We start from the raw sequence: 16,803 nt of genomic DNA, 5'->3' as shown, positions 1-16,803 counted from the left end.
CAACTGGTCATTGTTAAAGGGAGCAGAGAACAAACTCACTATCTTGGAAACTGGTAAATAAAGGGAAAGAAACTAAGCATTTATCTTGGTTAACTCTACCATATGACTGGGTAACAAAACAGTATACTATTTGGGTAACAAAAAGTAGATGAAGGGAAGTTTCTCTTTATAGAAGTACTATATCTGATAAACGAAGAAAGGCTAAAATAGAAAAACCAGTCCCCGTACGGATCTAAGTGTTGGGCAGTGACGGCTCTAATGGCATAGACAGTGAGACAAGCAGACCTCATGTGTCTCTTGTAGGAAGAGGATCTAGATCCCAAATTACATTACAGGAAATATGGGGGACAGAGGGACATGTTAAGCAACACTACAGAGATGCACTCACAAAAACCCAGAGTGTGGAAAATGCTCTGGAAGAAATGAAGCAGCGTGTTCAACAAACGAACTGCAAGCGAGGGTGGCGTGTGTTTGCCTGTGTGTGTGTGGAGGGAGGGAGGGAGAGAGGGAGAGGGAGAGGGAGAGAGAGAGAGAGAGAGAGAGAGAGAGAGAGAGAGAGAGAGAGAGCGCCTATGGAGTAAAAGAGACTTATGAGTACAAAATGTACATATGGGGACTTCCCTGGCAGTCCAGTGGTTAGAACTCCGAGCTTTCACTGCTGAGGGTGTCAGTTCGATCCCTGATCGGGGAACTAAGATCCTATAAGCCATGAGGCGCGGCCAAAAAAAAAAAAAAGAAACCAACCAAAATGGACATATGATCAATGTTCCTAGCAGCATTATTCATAATAGCCAAAACACAGAAATGATCCCCTAACTGATGAATGGATGAACCAAACATGACATATCCGTACAATGGGATACTATCTAGCAGTTCAAAAGGAATAAACTACTGATACACATACAATAACATGAAGAACCTCACAAACATTATTTTAACTAAAAGAAGTCAGATGCAACAGGTGACGTGTTGAAAGACTCCATTGACATGAGATGTTCAGAAAAGGCCATTTATGTTGCCTAGGGCTGGGGGTGGGAGTAGAGATTAATTACTAATAGGCAGGGAGGGAGCTTCTGGGGGTGATGGGAAGGTTCTAAAACGGGATGATGGTGATGGTCGCACAGCTCTACAAATTTACTAAGAATCAATGAATTGTACATTTCATGAAGAGTACAATATTGTATGTAAATTATACCTCCATAAAGCTGTTAAAAAAAGGGTCCTCATATTCCTTAGATCTCTCTAGTTATTAATATTAACAGATGAAAGGATAAGACGTCTGGGAGCGGCTTCAGAAACAACATGGGAGGGGGCAGTGGGTGGGGCTATGGGTGAACAAAACGGCTAAGAGTCGATAATTATCGAAGCTGGGTGACGGGTACATTGGGGGTTCATTATGCTATTCTGTCCAATTTTGTCCCTGTTTGAAATTTTCCGTAATAAAAAGTTAAAAACACACAAGTAAACTGCTCCAAGGGCACCTGGCAAGAAAGCATGAGTGCATGAGAGGCTATGATAAATATAATAAAGGTGCTTTTTGACATGCTGAAACAAACAGACAAAAAAACCCACACAAGCATAGTGACCCAAAGAAGGGAGGTTGAGAACGCCCAAGTGCCACAATTACGTGCAGATATAGTTTAAATTTCGCTCTTGAGGGGGTTTGTGAATGTTTTTTCTTTACAGACATCTACAGAGAACTTCATCAATCTGTCAGAGTGAATGGACCGTATTCTAACCTGGTGAGTAACGCATTACAGACAGCTGTTCATTTCCATCCGTGTGGACGGTGACCAAGTCTTTCGTTTCTGTGTCAAACACGAACCACCTGTTGTAAACATGGGGAAAAGTACAAATCAATTGTTTAGCGAGAAAATGAAGTAAGACTACTACAGTCACAGCAAGGCTATTAAAAAAAATTAACCTAAGAGCTTAAAAATGCTCTGTATTTGCTTAATAAGAATTCTTATTCCCAGCTTTCATTTAAAGAAAATTTCCTACATATGAGCAGTTCCTAAAGATAGGAGCAGCAAACTGGGTACTATGGGAAATGATTCAGTTACTGATGCTATGGCAGGGTTCCCTGGTGTTTGAGTTTTGTCACTTACACATTAAAGGAGAGAAAGCCCTGGGCAGGGAAGATGAACCAACACCTACCTCCAGCCTGTGGCCAGAGGAAGCAGCAAAGGGGCCACTGCACACGCTCACCCAGAGACCTGGCCCAGGGCAAGGCAGGATGGGTACAGGAGGATGGGGCCGGGACAACCTCCAGGGCTGCTGCAAGCAGAGCTGGGCCAGCACCTGACCTTCTGTGATGCGGGTGTGCAACGAGCTGGGTGAAAGAAATGACCCAGAGAATGGCAGAAGGGCGAGTAGAGGACTGGCCTTTGAATTTAGCCTCTCTGGGCTCGGTTTCCCCAACTGTAAAACGGGAATAAAGGCCCAGAATGACTTTGCAGGCCCAGCGTCCAATCGGTCAAATTATAATGGACACGGAAGTGCTCCGAATCATCTAATCAGGACACGGTACTAGGTCAATGTTTGTTAAATGGCGAGAAGACTGAACTCTCCTGCCCATGTGTTCTCAAGTAGTGGCAGTGAGTGGGACCCCAGTGTTTTCAGGGATGAAAAGGAATGTGGACTCCCTGCTGCTGCCGTTTCAAACCTTGATGACACACATCCATCAGCGTGTCCATCGAGCCAGAGTCACTATCCACTCAGGGCCCTAATCGGCACCACTCAAGGGGACTGGCTGACCCCTGACATCTGGATTTGGCATCTCAGCTTTGCTTCCTTGCATCTTTAACAACCATTTACCTTTAATGTGTGCTATTTAACTTTTAAAAAAATATATAAATTTAATTAATTTATTTTTGGCTGCCTGGGGTCTTCGTTGCTGCATGTGGGCTTTCTCTAGTTGCAGCGAGCGGGGGCTACTCTTCATTGCAGCGCGCAGGCTTCTCGTTGCGGTGGCTTCTCTTGTTGCAGAGCACAGGCTCTAGGCGTGCGGGCTTCAGTAGTTGTGGCGCGCGGGCTCAGTAGTTGTGGCTCACGGGCTCTAGAGTGCAGGCTCAGTAGTTGTGGCGCATGGGCTTAGTTGCTCCGCAGCATGTGGGATCTTCCCAGACCAGGGCTCGAACCCGTGTCCCCTGCATTGGCAGGCGGATTCTTAACCACTGCGCCACCAGGGAAGTCCCTGTGCTATTTAACTTTAACAGAGGTCAGAATAGAAGAAGCAGAGACCGGGTTGTCTGGGCTGTGCCTTTGAAACATCGTGTTACACTGCCCCATCGAGAGCTAAGCCTGGTACCAGGACCAGGGGTGGGGGAGGCATAAACAGAGGGGAAGGATTAGGTTGCATGTTCCATCTCTCTTCCTCCTACAGGGCACTGTCTGTGATTCTGAGCAGCTGGCACTGTCCCATACCCTGTCCTGCCACACGGACTCAGCACGTAGCTGACGGCAGTAACTGGTTGGCAGCCGTTTATCAGAGCCTGCTGAGTTGGAAGCTTCATTGTCTCTAGGAGAGGTCAAAGGAGTGTGTGTGAGTGTGTGTGTGTGTGTGTGTGTGTGTGTGTGTGTGTGTGCAAACATTTCCACGAAGGATTCTGTTGGATACAAGGTGCCCAACTCTTAAGATGTTGCCACCTATGACTTATAAATGGTTACTCTTTCTTTATACATACTCTAAGTTCCTAGCAACAGAATCTAAGTGGTATTCTTTTTTTTGAAGCATAGTTGCTGTACAATATTTTATAAGTTACAAGAGTACAATGTAGTGATTCACGATTTTTAAAGCTTACACTCCATTTATAGTTATTATAAAATATTGGCTATATTCCCCATGGTGTACAATGCAACCTTGTAGCTTACTGTATACCTAATAGTTTGCACCTCTTACTCCCCTACCCCCGTGCTGCTCCTCCCCACTTCCCTCTCCATAAGTGGTACGCTCTTTAGAGAGGAGGAGATCACCAATGGTATATGAATTAAGCTATAATACGCGTAGATACTATGACGAACAATAGAAAAGTATAATCGAATCTTATGAAACAGTGATATAATAATAACCACCGAAATCGCCTGCCAGGTGACCCCAGGAGCTGCTTCATCCATTGTCTCCCTCAGTCATCAGCGTACGGCCAGGCAGATATATCGTCACAATTTACAGAGGAAGAAACAAACTCAGAGAGGTCATGTAACTGGCTCAGAGACACACTGCGGCTAAATGGTGAAGCTGGGATTCAAGCGCAGAGCTAGTGCCTCGCATATCAGAGACGCTTTGGCAAATAAGTATTGGCTGAATCCAACATGAGGCTCAGGATCTGGGCAGTTTCTCTAAGTCTGACAGGGCAGCAAGAAAAAGCATTTAAAATTCGCAGTGCTTTGAAATGCTTTGTTGCCCCATTCCAAAGCTGAGAAGCCCCACAATCCTGTGTGTATGGAGCTGGGGCCTCTTCTGGGAGAGGGGTCCACAGCTTCCCTCGGCTTTTCCCGAAGTCCAAAACGTGAAGGGCCACTGCCTCAGGTTTCACTTTCGAGTTCGGACTTAATTCCCGGCAAGTCATTAGGAGCTCAGAGAGGCAGCCAAGAGCTACCCTGTGCCTGTCGCTGGGGAAACACAGACAACAAGCCTCTTTCCCAGGAACTTTGAAAGCACAAGCCATGCTGACATGCACTTACCTCCCAGTCAGTGTTCCGACTGCAACCACAGACCCTGAAGGATGAAAACCAGAAGACTGAGCTGGATCCTAAAACATTGTAAAGGAAGTGTAAATTGATGGCCAGACACAGTGCGATCACATAAAACACACACAAGCACAGCTGTAATCCCTTAGGGCTACGTGGCCCCAGTTAAAAAATCTCTGTTCTCTCCAGAAAGGAAAACATTTTCCTACTTTAATGAAGGTCATGTCTCAATAATACTAAATTTTTATCCTCTTATAATTTTTCTCTTTCTGTCTTATATCCTTTCACAGCTACAGTAATCGGATGACAGACCAACAAAGACACGCTCTTCCTCCAGGTCTTGGAAGTTCCTTCAGTTGACCCCCATGCTGAGTGGGAAGCCTGTGCTCCGTCTGTCTGGAATTACGACCCCTGCACCCAATGCCATCAGGTCGATACTGGGTAAACGCCCCCCACTGGGTGCAAGACACCACGGTAGCCCTAGACGGACCTCAAGATGAGCAGGGCACATTCCGGGTTTGGCTCTAGTGGGACACGTACGTGTTTGTTCCTAACAAGGTGGAAGGAGACTGATGAGAGAGCTAAAAGGAGCTGGAGAGGGAGCATTAGGTGAAGTGAGACGGGGAAGCTGGGCCGAGGCACGCCGGTGCCGGAAGCCTTTGACTAGGGCCTTCCGGTATAGGTGAAGGCGGACGTGGACACACCAATATTTTTTTTTGGATCGAGTGTTAAGGGGACAAAAATATGGTCAAGGAGGTAGAAGCAACACAGTTTGGGGCATGTTTGAGGAATGGCAGGTAGAGTCAGCGGGTTTACAGGGTGGGGAACGGGAAAGCATATGGAGGATGCTAGTAATGTGGGCTGCACTGCCACGTCAAGGGCTGTGATTACCAGGAAAAACACAGTGAGAATAACTGTTTCCTTTCACTAAAAAGAACGACGTGATCAAATCTATGTCTTAGATCACTTGGTAGGAGTGCTCAGGACGAACTGAAGTGAGAAGAGATTAATCACAGGAAGACCAAGAAAACAGGAGCCCTGGAAATGGAAAGAGGCACGGAGGTACCACTGGAGAACCCGAAAAAAAAGAGAGAGACCAGAGAGAAACTCTTCAGGGACTGATGACGTTATTGCGATGCGGGAGCTGTGATTAAGCTCAGGGCCTCCACCGACACACAGACGGAAATATGTGCACCTGAGGCTTTACTGCCTAGTTGATTTGAGGCTCATAACATTTTTGAGATGAAGACACTTGAGTGTTTCTGTCTAGTGGCCAGTGGGTAAAGAAGCTACGGAACTGCAGATCTTTCTGGGCTCCAGTTTGGCGCCCGTGCCCTGATGCCAGGCTGGTGATGGAGTAACCGGCATTGCTTTCGGCCAGACTGCCGTGTAGACGGAGGCCGCAGGGAAGGCTGCTCTCCTGGACCATCACTGTCCCTGCTGCATCAGTGGCTGTCAGCTCTGCACCAGCCCTTCATGTATTCGCCATTCCATCTGATCCTCCAAGCCCTCACCAGGGGACGGTCACGACATGGGACGCCACTTCCTGTAGCTATGCCCTGCCACCTGGGCCACTCCCGTTCTGCCCTCTGGTGGCGGTGTCACCCCCAGGCCTGTCATCTCAGCTCCCCCAGTGACCAGCCAGCTCCAGTCTCTTACAGACCTTCTCCAAAAGCAAAGGGCAGGGGCTTCCCTGGTGGTGCAGTGGTTAAGAATCCGCCTGCCAATGTAGGGGACATGGGTTCGAGCCCTGGTCCGGGAAGATCCCACATGTCACAGAACAACTAAGCCCGTGTGCCACAACTACTGAGCCTGCGAGCCACAACTACTGAGCCCGTGTGCCACAACTACTGAAGCCCGTGCGCCTAGAGCCCGTGCTCTGCAACAAGAGAAGCCACCGCAATGAGAAACCCATGCACCGCAACAAGTAGCCCCCGCTTGCCGCAACTGGAGAAAGCCAGCGTGCAGCAACGAAGACCCAACGCAGCCAAAATTAAATAAATAAATAAATTTATTTATTAAAATAAGCGAAGGGCAGGAGGGCCAAAACACGGACCCAGCACATCAGGAAATGCTGGCAACTCTGCGGGGGCCGAAAGGAGGACGTGTGGGGTCTACAGAGGGGCAACCCCTTGCCTGGGGCTGGATGTGTCATTAAGGGCATAAGTAAGATGGGAGGTGTATTTCACTCACTACAGTAAGATGTGGCAGGAGACCCTGACTTTGGGAGTCAGATTGAGCTGGGGGTGAACACTGGCTCCATCATGGATTCAGGGACCTTGGTGAGCTATTGACTTACCTAAGCTTCAATTTCCTAATCAATAAAATCAGGGTAAAAAACTTCAACCTGCAAGGCTGCTGCAAGGATTAAGGATAATACATGTACAATGCTTGGTATGCAAACAGTGCTCGATAAGTGCAGACACTGCTGTGTGGTATGTAGGGAAAGGATACTTCAGCACTCTGATGTACAACTGGAGTTCCGTTTGCAAAGGTCACAGACATGCTGACTTTAAACTTTACCACCAGACTCAAAGCGCAGAGATAAATTAAACTGTACGCTGTTAGAATAGTTAATAAATCCTCATTCAAAAGGTACTCTGTAAATAGAATGCAGGCTCATAACGAGGGTTTTTCAGCCTTTAAGCCAGAAGAGATTGCACTTGGGAAACCCAGCAACCAACTCGGAAAGGCTCACTTGCTGTCCAAAAATGCAACAGCAAACTTCCGAATTACACGGATGAGACCACTTGAGGCAATGTTTAAAGCAGTGCAATTTGAAGGAGATAAAGTAAGTGACATTTGCTTTGGGACGAATTTATATCACTATTAATCTCATGCAAAAAAAAAAAATCAACATGTTCCAGATGAATTTTTATAAGAAAGATGGAATATAACATGCATGTCTACCTCTATTATTTTGTTCCAGACAGGCCGGTGACCAACAGCGTCCCACAGGGTGGCGTGCCTGTCATGTCCACAGGTCAAGAACTGAGGTTTTGAGGCATGGATGGCCAGTCCCCAGAGCTCATCAGTGTGACCCTGCAAAGAACCGAGACAAACAGAAGCTCTCTGAAATATTACAGCCAACACCCAGGAGCCCTGCGGGACCATGAACCATGGCTTATTGCACACTCTGGAATTTCTCCCATCTGTTTTTCTTCCTCGCTGACTGAAGCCGAGGAAGGTGATGTTAGTATAAAACACAGGAAAAATCTCCTCTTTGTAACTCTGTCTTATGTTCTACTATTGCACAGAATGAATGTGTTTGGTGGGCTGGCTGAGCTGGCGCGTACCTGAGTGATGGGTGTGAAGTCTCCGGACAGTGTGCCCTGTAGAACAAAGTTTCTGGTGGTGCCTATCAAGATCACATCGCCTTTCCCCTCAGCCACTGTCCGTATGGGACCAAACTGTTCTGGAATCTGCATTGAAAAGATTTCAAATGTCATTAAATTCTTAGCTCCATCATTCAAAATACTTGTTTATTTATCATGATGACAGCTCCTATCACAATGACATACACACATGCATGTGCTATGGAGAGAGAGAAAGTACTTGAGTGAATGATCCCAAATCTTACATTTAAACTCCAAACATTTAATATACCTAAAAAAAAATCAGCAATAGTAAGGTTTCTTTTTCTTTTTTATACATTTATTTATTTTTGGTTGCATTGGGTCTTCATTGCTGCGCACGGGCTTTCTCTAGTTGAGGTGAGCGAGGGCTACTCTTTGTTGCAGTGCGCGGCCTTCTCATTGAAGTGGCTTCTCTTGCTGTGGAGCACGGGCTCTAGGTGCGCGGGCTTCACTAGTTGTGGCTCACGAGCTCAGCAGTTGTGGCTCATGGGCTCTAGAGCGCAGGCTCAGTAGTTGTGGCGCACGGGCTTAGTTGCTCTGCAGCATGTGGGATCTGCCCGGACCAGGGCTCGAACCCACGTCCCCTGCATTGGCAGGTGGATTCTTAACCACTGCGCCACCAGGGAAGCCCAGTAAGGTTGTTTAAAAAACAAAGAATAAAACATTTTTGTCTTGACAAAATATAAAAATAAGAAATACAACTGAGTAGTTTACTCTTGTTATGACTTCTGATAGCAGAACCAGGTAAAATTTGGAAAGTAAAGAATATGTAATCTGCTGTAATAAGAGTTCCTAAACATTTTTTATAACTTAAAAGGATAAATCCTTTGGCGACTTCATTTAGTTTTGAAATCCACTTCTCATGTTGGCAAACATATACGATTATCTAAGTGTTAATAAAAATAATTTCAAAATACACCAGCCAAGAACAATTTGCTATGATAAAATAAACAGAGGTTCTTGCACTTTATAAAAAGAACAGAAAATCGCAGTGAAAGCCTGGGGTGGATTCCAGGCACTGCGGTTCTGGGACGGTGAGGTGCAGCCTGTTCTCATACAAACTGTCTACTTCCAGCGCGCTTTGTTAGCACAGACTGGAGAAAAGTGGATAACAATCCATGCTAATGAAGAGGACTTATAGGTACTTAAAAATGATGAGTATCTTCTATAAAACTAGGTGAGACTTTGGAGTATTTGTTATGATTATAATGTAACTTGGGTTCATCAAATGCTGGTCAAATCTTATTATAAAAAAATGCTACTGCAATCAAAGTCTCCATGAAAGGAAAGTGATTTCAAAAACTCAGAAATCAGTTCTGCGGTACGCGGGCCTCTCGCTGCTGTGGCCTCTCCCGTTGCGGAGCACAGGCTCCGGACGCGCAGGCTCAGTGGCCACGGCTCATGGGCCCAGCCGCTCTGCGGCATGTGGGATCTTCCCGGACCGGGGCACGAACCCGCGTCCCCTGAATTGGCAGGCGGACTCTCAACCACTGCGCCACCAGGGAAGCCCAGGCCTTCCTATATGAAGAGCAGGAATCAACAAAACCAAATTCTCATACTGTCAGAGCACCATGCCACGCTGCTCCCTGATGTAACTGTGCTGTGTTCATCTCACTTAGAAGTTGGAAAAGTTCTACAAGGTGTCCATGTTATGCTAGAGAGGAAGAAACTCAACCTTCGGATTGATGCCGACCTTGATATCTGTCTGCTCATAATTTCCCAGGGCCTGGGGGAGAGAAAATTCAGTGAGTGTGTACAAGGAATATTGAATTTCTTGCCTCCGGCTCCTGTTGGAGTCCAGGTCTGCTAACCAGGTAATAAGGAGGTGAAAGAGATGCCAAAAGGGGTCAGAGCTCTAGAGATGGTGTTGGCACTCAGCCACGCACAACGTAAATACTCAGCAAACACTAGTTCAAAGTGAAAATGTCTCCAAAGTAACACGATGGAAATTAAAGTGAAAAGAGAAGAAACGTTTTAACGATTAATCAAAACGTGGATAAATGTTCCCTTGGAAAAGTGAGATTGGGTCTTTGATAAAAATATTCTAGATGTGAAACGTGACCACCTCACAGTTTATAAACCTAATTCCCTTTTAGTACTTAAACTGCCTTCGTGAGTTTAGTAAAATACTACCCCGTTTAGGAAAATTTTATCTAAACAATTCTCAAAACGGTAAGCTGAAGATTTCAAACTAACAAGGAAACTGGTCAGTATAACAGTTTAACGTTCAAAACGAATGTCAATAGCATGACTTGCTGTCTTACCTCGGTTTTATGAAGTTTCTGGTAGTTTCCATCCCAAGAAATGAGCTTCCGGTCTTTCCCTCCTCCCGACACCAGCGTGCCGTCCCTCAACATACAAAGTGCAAAAATACCGCCCTCGTGGGCCCCTTGAACTGCGTAGCTTATTCGATTCGTACCTAAACACAGCAAGACCAAGCTGAGGACATCGTCAAAGGCTCACCTCTGCCCATCTCTTTTCATTTTTGTTTTAAAATACGATACTGTCGGTTAGAACATCATTGCAGTGTGACTCTATCAAGGAACCACTTTCTAGAAGTTCCCAGAGCACCAGACAAGCATGAACTGAATTACTTTATAATTAAGGAAAACAGGGGGAGGGGGTTGGGGGGAGGGACAGACTGGGAGTTTGGGAATAGCAGATACAAACTATTATATACAGGATGGGTAAACAACAAGGTCCTACCGTATAGCACAGGGAACTATATTCAATATCCTGTGATAAACCATAATGGAAAAGAATATGAAAAAGGATATATATGTATATGTATAACTGAATCTCCTTGCCGTATGGCAGAAATTAACACGTTGTAAATCAACTATACTTCAATAAAATAAACTAAGAAAAAAATAATTAAGGACAACATGCTAACACGAAGCATAGTGTGTGAAGAGTACAGCCAGACTACATGTGGCTGAGAAATGAGCTGTGTGTCTCTGGACAAGTGACTTAACTGCTCTGTCTCAGTTTCCCCCTTGGTGTAATGGGGCTACTGCTTATCCTACGGGATTGTTCTAAGGGTGGAATGAACTGATGTATACATAGAGTCCATGGCACCCAGAGTAGCAGGGATACTACAAAGGTCACCATATTACTCTGAAATTACACTGACGGGTCTGTTTTCACCTTCACCCCCAACTCAAATACTAAGATCCTTGAGGACAGGGATAGTGCATTTTCCCTTTTTTCCTGGCACATGGTAAGCACTCATAAGTGCTCACTGAAGAACTTCCCTGGTGGTCCAGTGGGTTAAGACGCCGAGCTCCCAATGCAGGGGGCCCGGGTTTGATCCCTGGTCGGGCAACTAGATCCTGCATGCCGCAACTAAGAAGTCCGCATGCCGCATCTAAGACCCAGTGCAGCCAAAATAAATAATCAGTAAATAAATAAAGAAATAATTTAAAGTAAATAAATAAATGCTCATTGAACTTGACCAAATAAATGTTTCTGAGTAAGGAGACCTCCTTACCACGCTGTTTGCCCACTGACAGCGGGGATGCCCACCTGACTCGTATGTATGCTCAGCATCCAGCATGCTGCCTCAGACAGTACTCAGTCAATGTCTGCCAGGCACTATGTGGACCAGAGAAGTTAAATACTGTAGAGCTAAATAAACAGTCTTTGATGATTTCATCATTATAAGTTGTTATCAGATCTCCTAAATAAGCTATTAGCTCCATTATAATGTCTTGGGCTTAAAGAGCCTTTTAGAGCGACAGAAGTCCACAGCTTACTAGTCTCATTTTCCTCAGTCCCAGTGTTTTGGTTCCAAGTTACACCCGCACACATGCACGTATGTACCTATGAACCTTGGAATCGAATAGAAAACCTGGAAATGACATTAACAGACAATTCTTACAGGAGCCACGTTTGGCTTCATACTTATAACATCACCCAGAAATGTCTGCTTTGGGAGGAATCACGTGTTACCTTTTCCCCATACCAGGATGTTGCCACTTGAATCTCCGGTGATGGTGTCACCATTTTCAGAAAATGTCACACAGAGGACAAACTTTGGCTTTTCTTGCTTCTGCAGAATATTTTAAAAGAATACGTATATACAATCAAGACATCCTTTTGTTTGTATTAATACCATCTAGAAGCACAGTCACCCCAAGCTGGATAGTGTCAGCTTCTGTTACCACACTGTGTACCTTTCATTCTTATCCACCATTATGTAACTTATGCCCTGAGATTATCTGCTCTAAAATAAAGAGATTTCTGCTACTTATCAGGTTGAAGGCAGTTCGAGCAGAGGAGGCAACGTGTTGGAGAGGCTAAGGGGCCGTGTTGCCGTGACTACGGCCTGAAGGATGGGCCTGGCATCCTCTAGCTCAGCCTCTGGGCCCACAGGGCAGCAGGTGCCCTCCTGGTGCTCTCACAAGGCCCGCAGATGCTGGACTAAATGGCACAGAGACTGCCCATCGCTCTCTGCAGAGTCCCACTGGGGTCTCCTGGGCGCCTTCTTCCTTGCTCTTTGCAGCCAGCAGGCCTCAGCGAGGGCCCAGCCCCTGGGCATCCTTTCCTGGTGCTTCTGCCTGTGTTGACCCTTCCTTCTCAGCATCACCAGTGTTATCTATGAGACACGAGGGGCTCCCCAACTCTGCCAGGGATCTCCAGGAACAGTCTTTATCACGACACCCCAGCATTTGCCAATTAAAACAAATTCTAGGACTGGGATGCCTCGAAGCTTCCTTAAAAGCTAGGTGACCGCAAGTACCCTCAGTGAAAAATAAAACGACAGATGCAATTTCACTTTACCTCGAATAATCCTTGCTTCTTAATAAGGGAGCTTCCTTCTAGTGTCCAAAAGTAGAGATGGGACTTTCCACAGGTAACAATTATATTCGTGTCCGTGGGGTGGAAATCCGCAGCAAATACAGCTTCATTAGAACACTTGGTGCAAAACAGGAGAATCAAATGTCTCAAGTCTCTTAAGACACTTAAGAAAATAAATACAATCTGAACCACAAATAAATAATTCATCAAGGTAAGCACTAGGCCTCTTGGTATTTTCTCCCACTGAATTCGTCTTTTGGAATCACTGAACTTGTGTCTGTGCGTGCTGACTCCTCTCCTCCTCGTCTGTCTCCCCCACTGCACTGAGCCCTGAGGATGGGGCCACGAGGTCATCCTTCCGTATGGGGACTCACAGGAACTGGGACACAGCAGGCACACAGTGAGCTCTGGCTGAAGGGGCGGCCGGGGAATTAAGAATTGCAGGTTCTTCGCCATTGAGTGATTGGAAGGGCCCCGGCGTCTGGATCGTATTCGGCTCCATCGCTCCTGGCCCACTTCGGCTGCCCTGCTTGTCTGGGGAGTCCCTCCTGATACGGATCCCCAGGACTCTGCCGGTGGTTTGCCGACCAAGCCTGGAATCCAGTAGAGGATCTGGCTCTTTGGGTACCACTTCACCACCCTCACCCTGCTATCTTGATTTCCACGACTTGCACCCTGGTCCCATGAATCGGACCCTGATGGCTCTTTGTGCTTGATAATTCAGTTATACATTCTTAAACCCGGACAATAACTTGCTCTGACTGCTTCCAACCCGGCGACATGGCAAGAACTTAAATACTTGAGCAGACTATTAGAAGGCATAGCTACAGCATAAAAATAGTTATTTAATGCCTTATTAGAACACAGGGTCTGCATCCCACACACAAACAAGAGAGAAAGTTATGTAAGTGGGGTGATCCAATGGTGCTCCTAATGTTAGGTAGGTAAAGTGATCCAGTGGTGATGCTAATCTTAGGTAAGTCAGGTGGTCCAGTGGTGATGCTAATCTTAGGTAAGTCAGGTGATCTATGGTTAATGGATGCCAGGGTGAGAAATCTGAAGTCAGTTCTATAAAAATAGGTCCAACCATGGTTTTAACAGGAGGAAAGCATAAGAAAGCTCAAGGAAGGTACACTGACATAAGGAAAGTCCAGTGGGTCCCACAGCAGAAAGAGCCCCGCTGGGAGGACCCCATTCCGGAGTCCACTCAGCTCGGGACAAGCCCCGTGCTGGCTGTGCCGCCCTCCTCGTGCCCCTGCTCCCTGCCTGGCCCTCCCGCTGGGCAGCAGGCACATCTCACTTGTCACCATCGCGCCAGTGTCTCCTCGGCACGTGTGTGCAAAGGGGACACTCGGCATTTGTGGATGATAGAGAGAACGCGAGCAAATGAGCGACGGAGCGAATTAAAAGGGTGGTGACTGTAAAAGGAGGAAGGAAAACCCTTACAGACGCTGTGATGAGAAGAAGAAACCCTACCAGGCCTTGGGAATGGGGGGAGGGGTGGGGGCCCAAGGGCTTCTTGGTGAAGGGGTCCTGCCTAGGGGCCGTGGCGGGGACGGAGCCCACAGCCCACCGAGACACAGAAAGCTGGCCAGGGGCCAGCAGGGGAAGGCTCCACATGGGAAAAGGACAGCATAGCCCAACATGAGGCTTGGAGAGAGACCTTGACATCCGCCAGCCTCTCTTCCTTCTGCCAGTCCCACACAGACAGCACGTGGTCATTGGAGTCATCCACGGCACAGAGGTTGCTTCCTCCATTCTGGAAAAAAAAAAAAAGGTGTTCACAGGAAGACTACATTTGAGAATAAACTAGGTTGAGAGTGATTAAAAAGGAACATAATTTTATTTTTTATAAAGAGTCCGCTACATCTTCATTAAAGAATATTTACCCACCACCGTCGAGACCTACTTATGACTCGGGCACACAGACAGTGGGAGCAGGGGGATGTGGGGTGACAAGGGACAGGAGCGGGAGGGAGGGGTCGGGGGGTGCGCTTCACCACTGGTTCTGTTAGAACCAGCCTCCTAGGGGCCGCAGAGCCCCCGCCCTGGAGGAGAAGGCATCTGCGGCTCCAGGGCACAGGTCTGCGCTGAGCGATGACCAGGTTACCGCAAGGCCGTACAAGGGGAGGGGGCACTGGGGGTGAGGCGCGCGGTGTATTGATGTGAACGCATGCATGTTTCTGAACTGGCTGAACAAGTGCTTTAAAGGGTGGCTCTGTTGAACGAGCATATCCTGAGGAAGCTGGGAGACCACGAGGTCCATCCTGCCCCTGCTTATGGCCAGGCAGCGAGCCAGGCCGGCTGGGGACCGCACAGACAGGCAGGGGAAATTCAAGGCCAGAGCAGGCAAGACTGCTCCAGGAGCCTGAAGACAGTGTGGCTGCAGGGCCTCTTCTCGCCACCGTGGAAACGTCTGATTGGGAGCGTGTGTCGCCGAGGCGGCGCGTGCGACCTCTGAATGAGGGGACCTGGGATGCGGGAGGTTTCAGAGTCCAAATCTGTACATACACCTGGGCAGTTACGGGCGTGTTAACTCTCTCCCTCTTCAGCCTTGAGCTGATTCTCTCCTCACTGTGGACAGAGGCTGCAATACCCACAGGGCTCGTACTTACGGATTTTGAGAATGCGATACAGGTGACGGCTCGGTCAAAAAACCCGATTCCGATGACGTGCAGCGTATTCAGCGTCACGGAATCCCAGATGCGCACGTTTGGGGGCAACTGCTGCTTGGAAAACAACGCAGAGTCACCCACCGTGCCGCGTCTACAAGTTTATCTTTACCTTGAAATTATGAGGATACTTTAATGTTGTCAAAAAAAAATTTTTTTAAATGCATTTGAGGACTCTGCTTTTTAAAATAAATAAAACATTCCCAATCTCTCCCAGAGGTCGTGGTTCTTGGGGCCAATTTAACTTTAGGAGAGCCCGTTATTGATAACTATACCACAGGAAGTGATATTCTCATTTGCATATCGAATGCGTCTGAGTTTTAAAAATGAAAAATGATGAAGAAAATGGAGTCTCATTTAAGGGTTTTCCTTGCAAAGTCTGTATCGTTACTAAGGATCAAACGTGGTTCAATTCATCATGATGGTTGCCACCAACGGTATTAAGAGCTTAACATCCTTGGGCCCCACAGGAAATTGATTGTATGCAAACGAAAATTTAGAATTGTTATGATTAGTTCAAAACCCTCTCAACTATGTTAATTTTTCTCTTCCTTAATAGAAGAAAGCATCACAGGATAACCAGCAGGTTTATCAAGAAAAGGACTAGCATTGTACCCCGTAGATGGGTGAAGTAGGTTCTAGGTTGGACTCGTCTCTAAGTAGCTGGGCGTCCTCAGACAGTCCCTCGGCCTCTCCAGACTCCTCCACTTGTAAATGCAAAGGGATGGTTCAGATAGCTATGACATTTTCTCTGGCTCTAAGGTTCTGATTCAATTTCAAGGCCAGAAACTGAAATACACAGTTAATCCACTAGAGGGGAGGAACAAATGATTTACTACTAATTTCAAATAACTTTTAAAGATCATTTAACAGTTAAAAAAAAGAAAAAGAAGATGAAGACCCTGTTCCCTCTGTGTTTACAGAATAGTAGTCTGATTTCCACTGTTCCTGTTACCTCCTTTCAAGTATAGGATTTTAATGGAAAATAGCATAAATATTTAAAATTTGATGTTATTAAAATATTTTCTGAAAAGTGGTAGCACTCATGATAAAAATGGAAGAACTTAATGTAATTAGTTTCAGATCATACATTGTGCATGGATACACAATGCTATACAAAAATGGACATCAGAAAAGTTACAAGAAGTTTTGGATAAGACATGACAATGACCACAGATTGTGGTAAATAAGTACGTGGAAGCCAGTTTTGAGTTGTCCTATTTGTCAAGTTCTACTAGCTCCTTCTCTGATTCCTTAAAATACAAACTGAAGTCTTGCTGAAGTGC

At 46.4% G+C, this 16,803-nt stretch overlaps 1 protein-coding gene across 7 annotated transcripts in view; it reads right to left on the bottom strand.

Moving 5' to 3' along the window:
- Positions 1-16,803, bottom strand: part of EML1 (EMAP like 1) — a 150,753-nt gene that overhangs the window by 20,967 nt on the left and 112,983 nt on the right. For 5 of the 7 annotated variants that reach the window (XR_004348664.1, XM_032624245.1, XM_032624246.1 and 2 more), the window contains 9 exons: positions 15,461-15,571; positions 14,509-14,604; positions 12,828-12,962; positions 11,997-12,096; positions 10,310-10,464; positions 7,986-8,111; positions 7,600-7,731; positions 4,684-4,751; positions 1,740-1,828 (listed from right to left, as the gene is read on the bottom strand). Coding sequence is in view for 6 of the 7 variants with exons in the window: in XM_032624245.1 (XP_032480136.1) it covers positions 1,740-1,828; positions 4,684-4,751; positions 7,600-7,731; positions 7,986-8,111; positions 10,310-10,464; positions 11,997-12,096; positions 12,828-12,962; positions 14,509-14,604; positions 15,461-15,571 (1,012 nt within the window). In the remaining variant the exon portion in view is untranslated. Of the gene's footprint in view, positions 1-1,739; positions 1,829-4,683; positions 4,752-7,599; positions 7,732-7,985; positions 8,112-10,309; positions 10,465-11,996; positions 12,097-12,827; positions 12,963-14,508; positions 14,605-15,460; positions 15,575-16,803 lie in introns of all 7 variants that reach the window. The other 2 variants (XM_032624243.1, XM_032624247.1) reach the window with 2 other exon arrangements.

Source organism: Phocoena sinus, chromosome 2 (assembly GCF_008692025.1).
Source record: "Phocoena sinus isolate mPhoSin1 chromosome 2, mPhoSin1.pri, whole genome shotgun sequence".
NCBI lineage: Eukaryota > Metazoa > Chordata > Mammalia > Artiodactyla > Phocoenidae > Phocoena > Phocoena sinus.
Note: the sequence above shows the minus strand (reverse complement) of the source record. Positions and strands in the feature narration are given on the sequence as shown.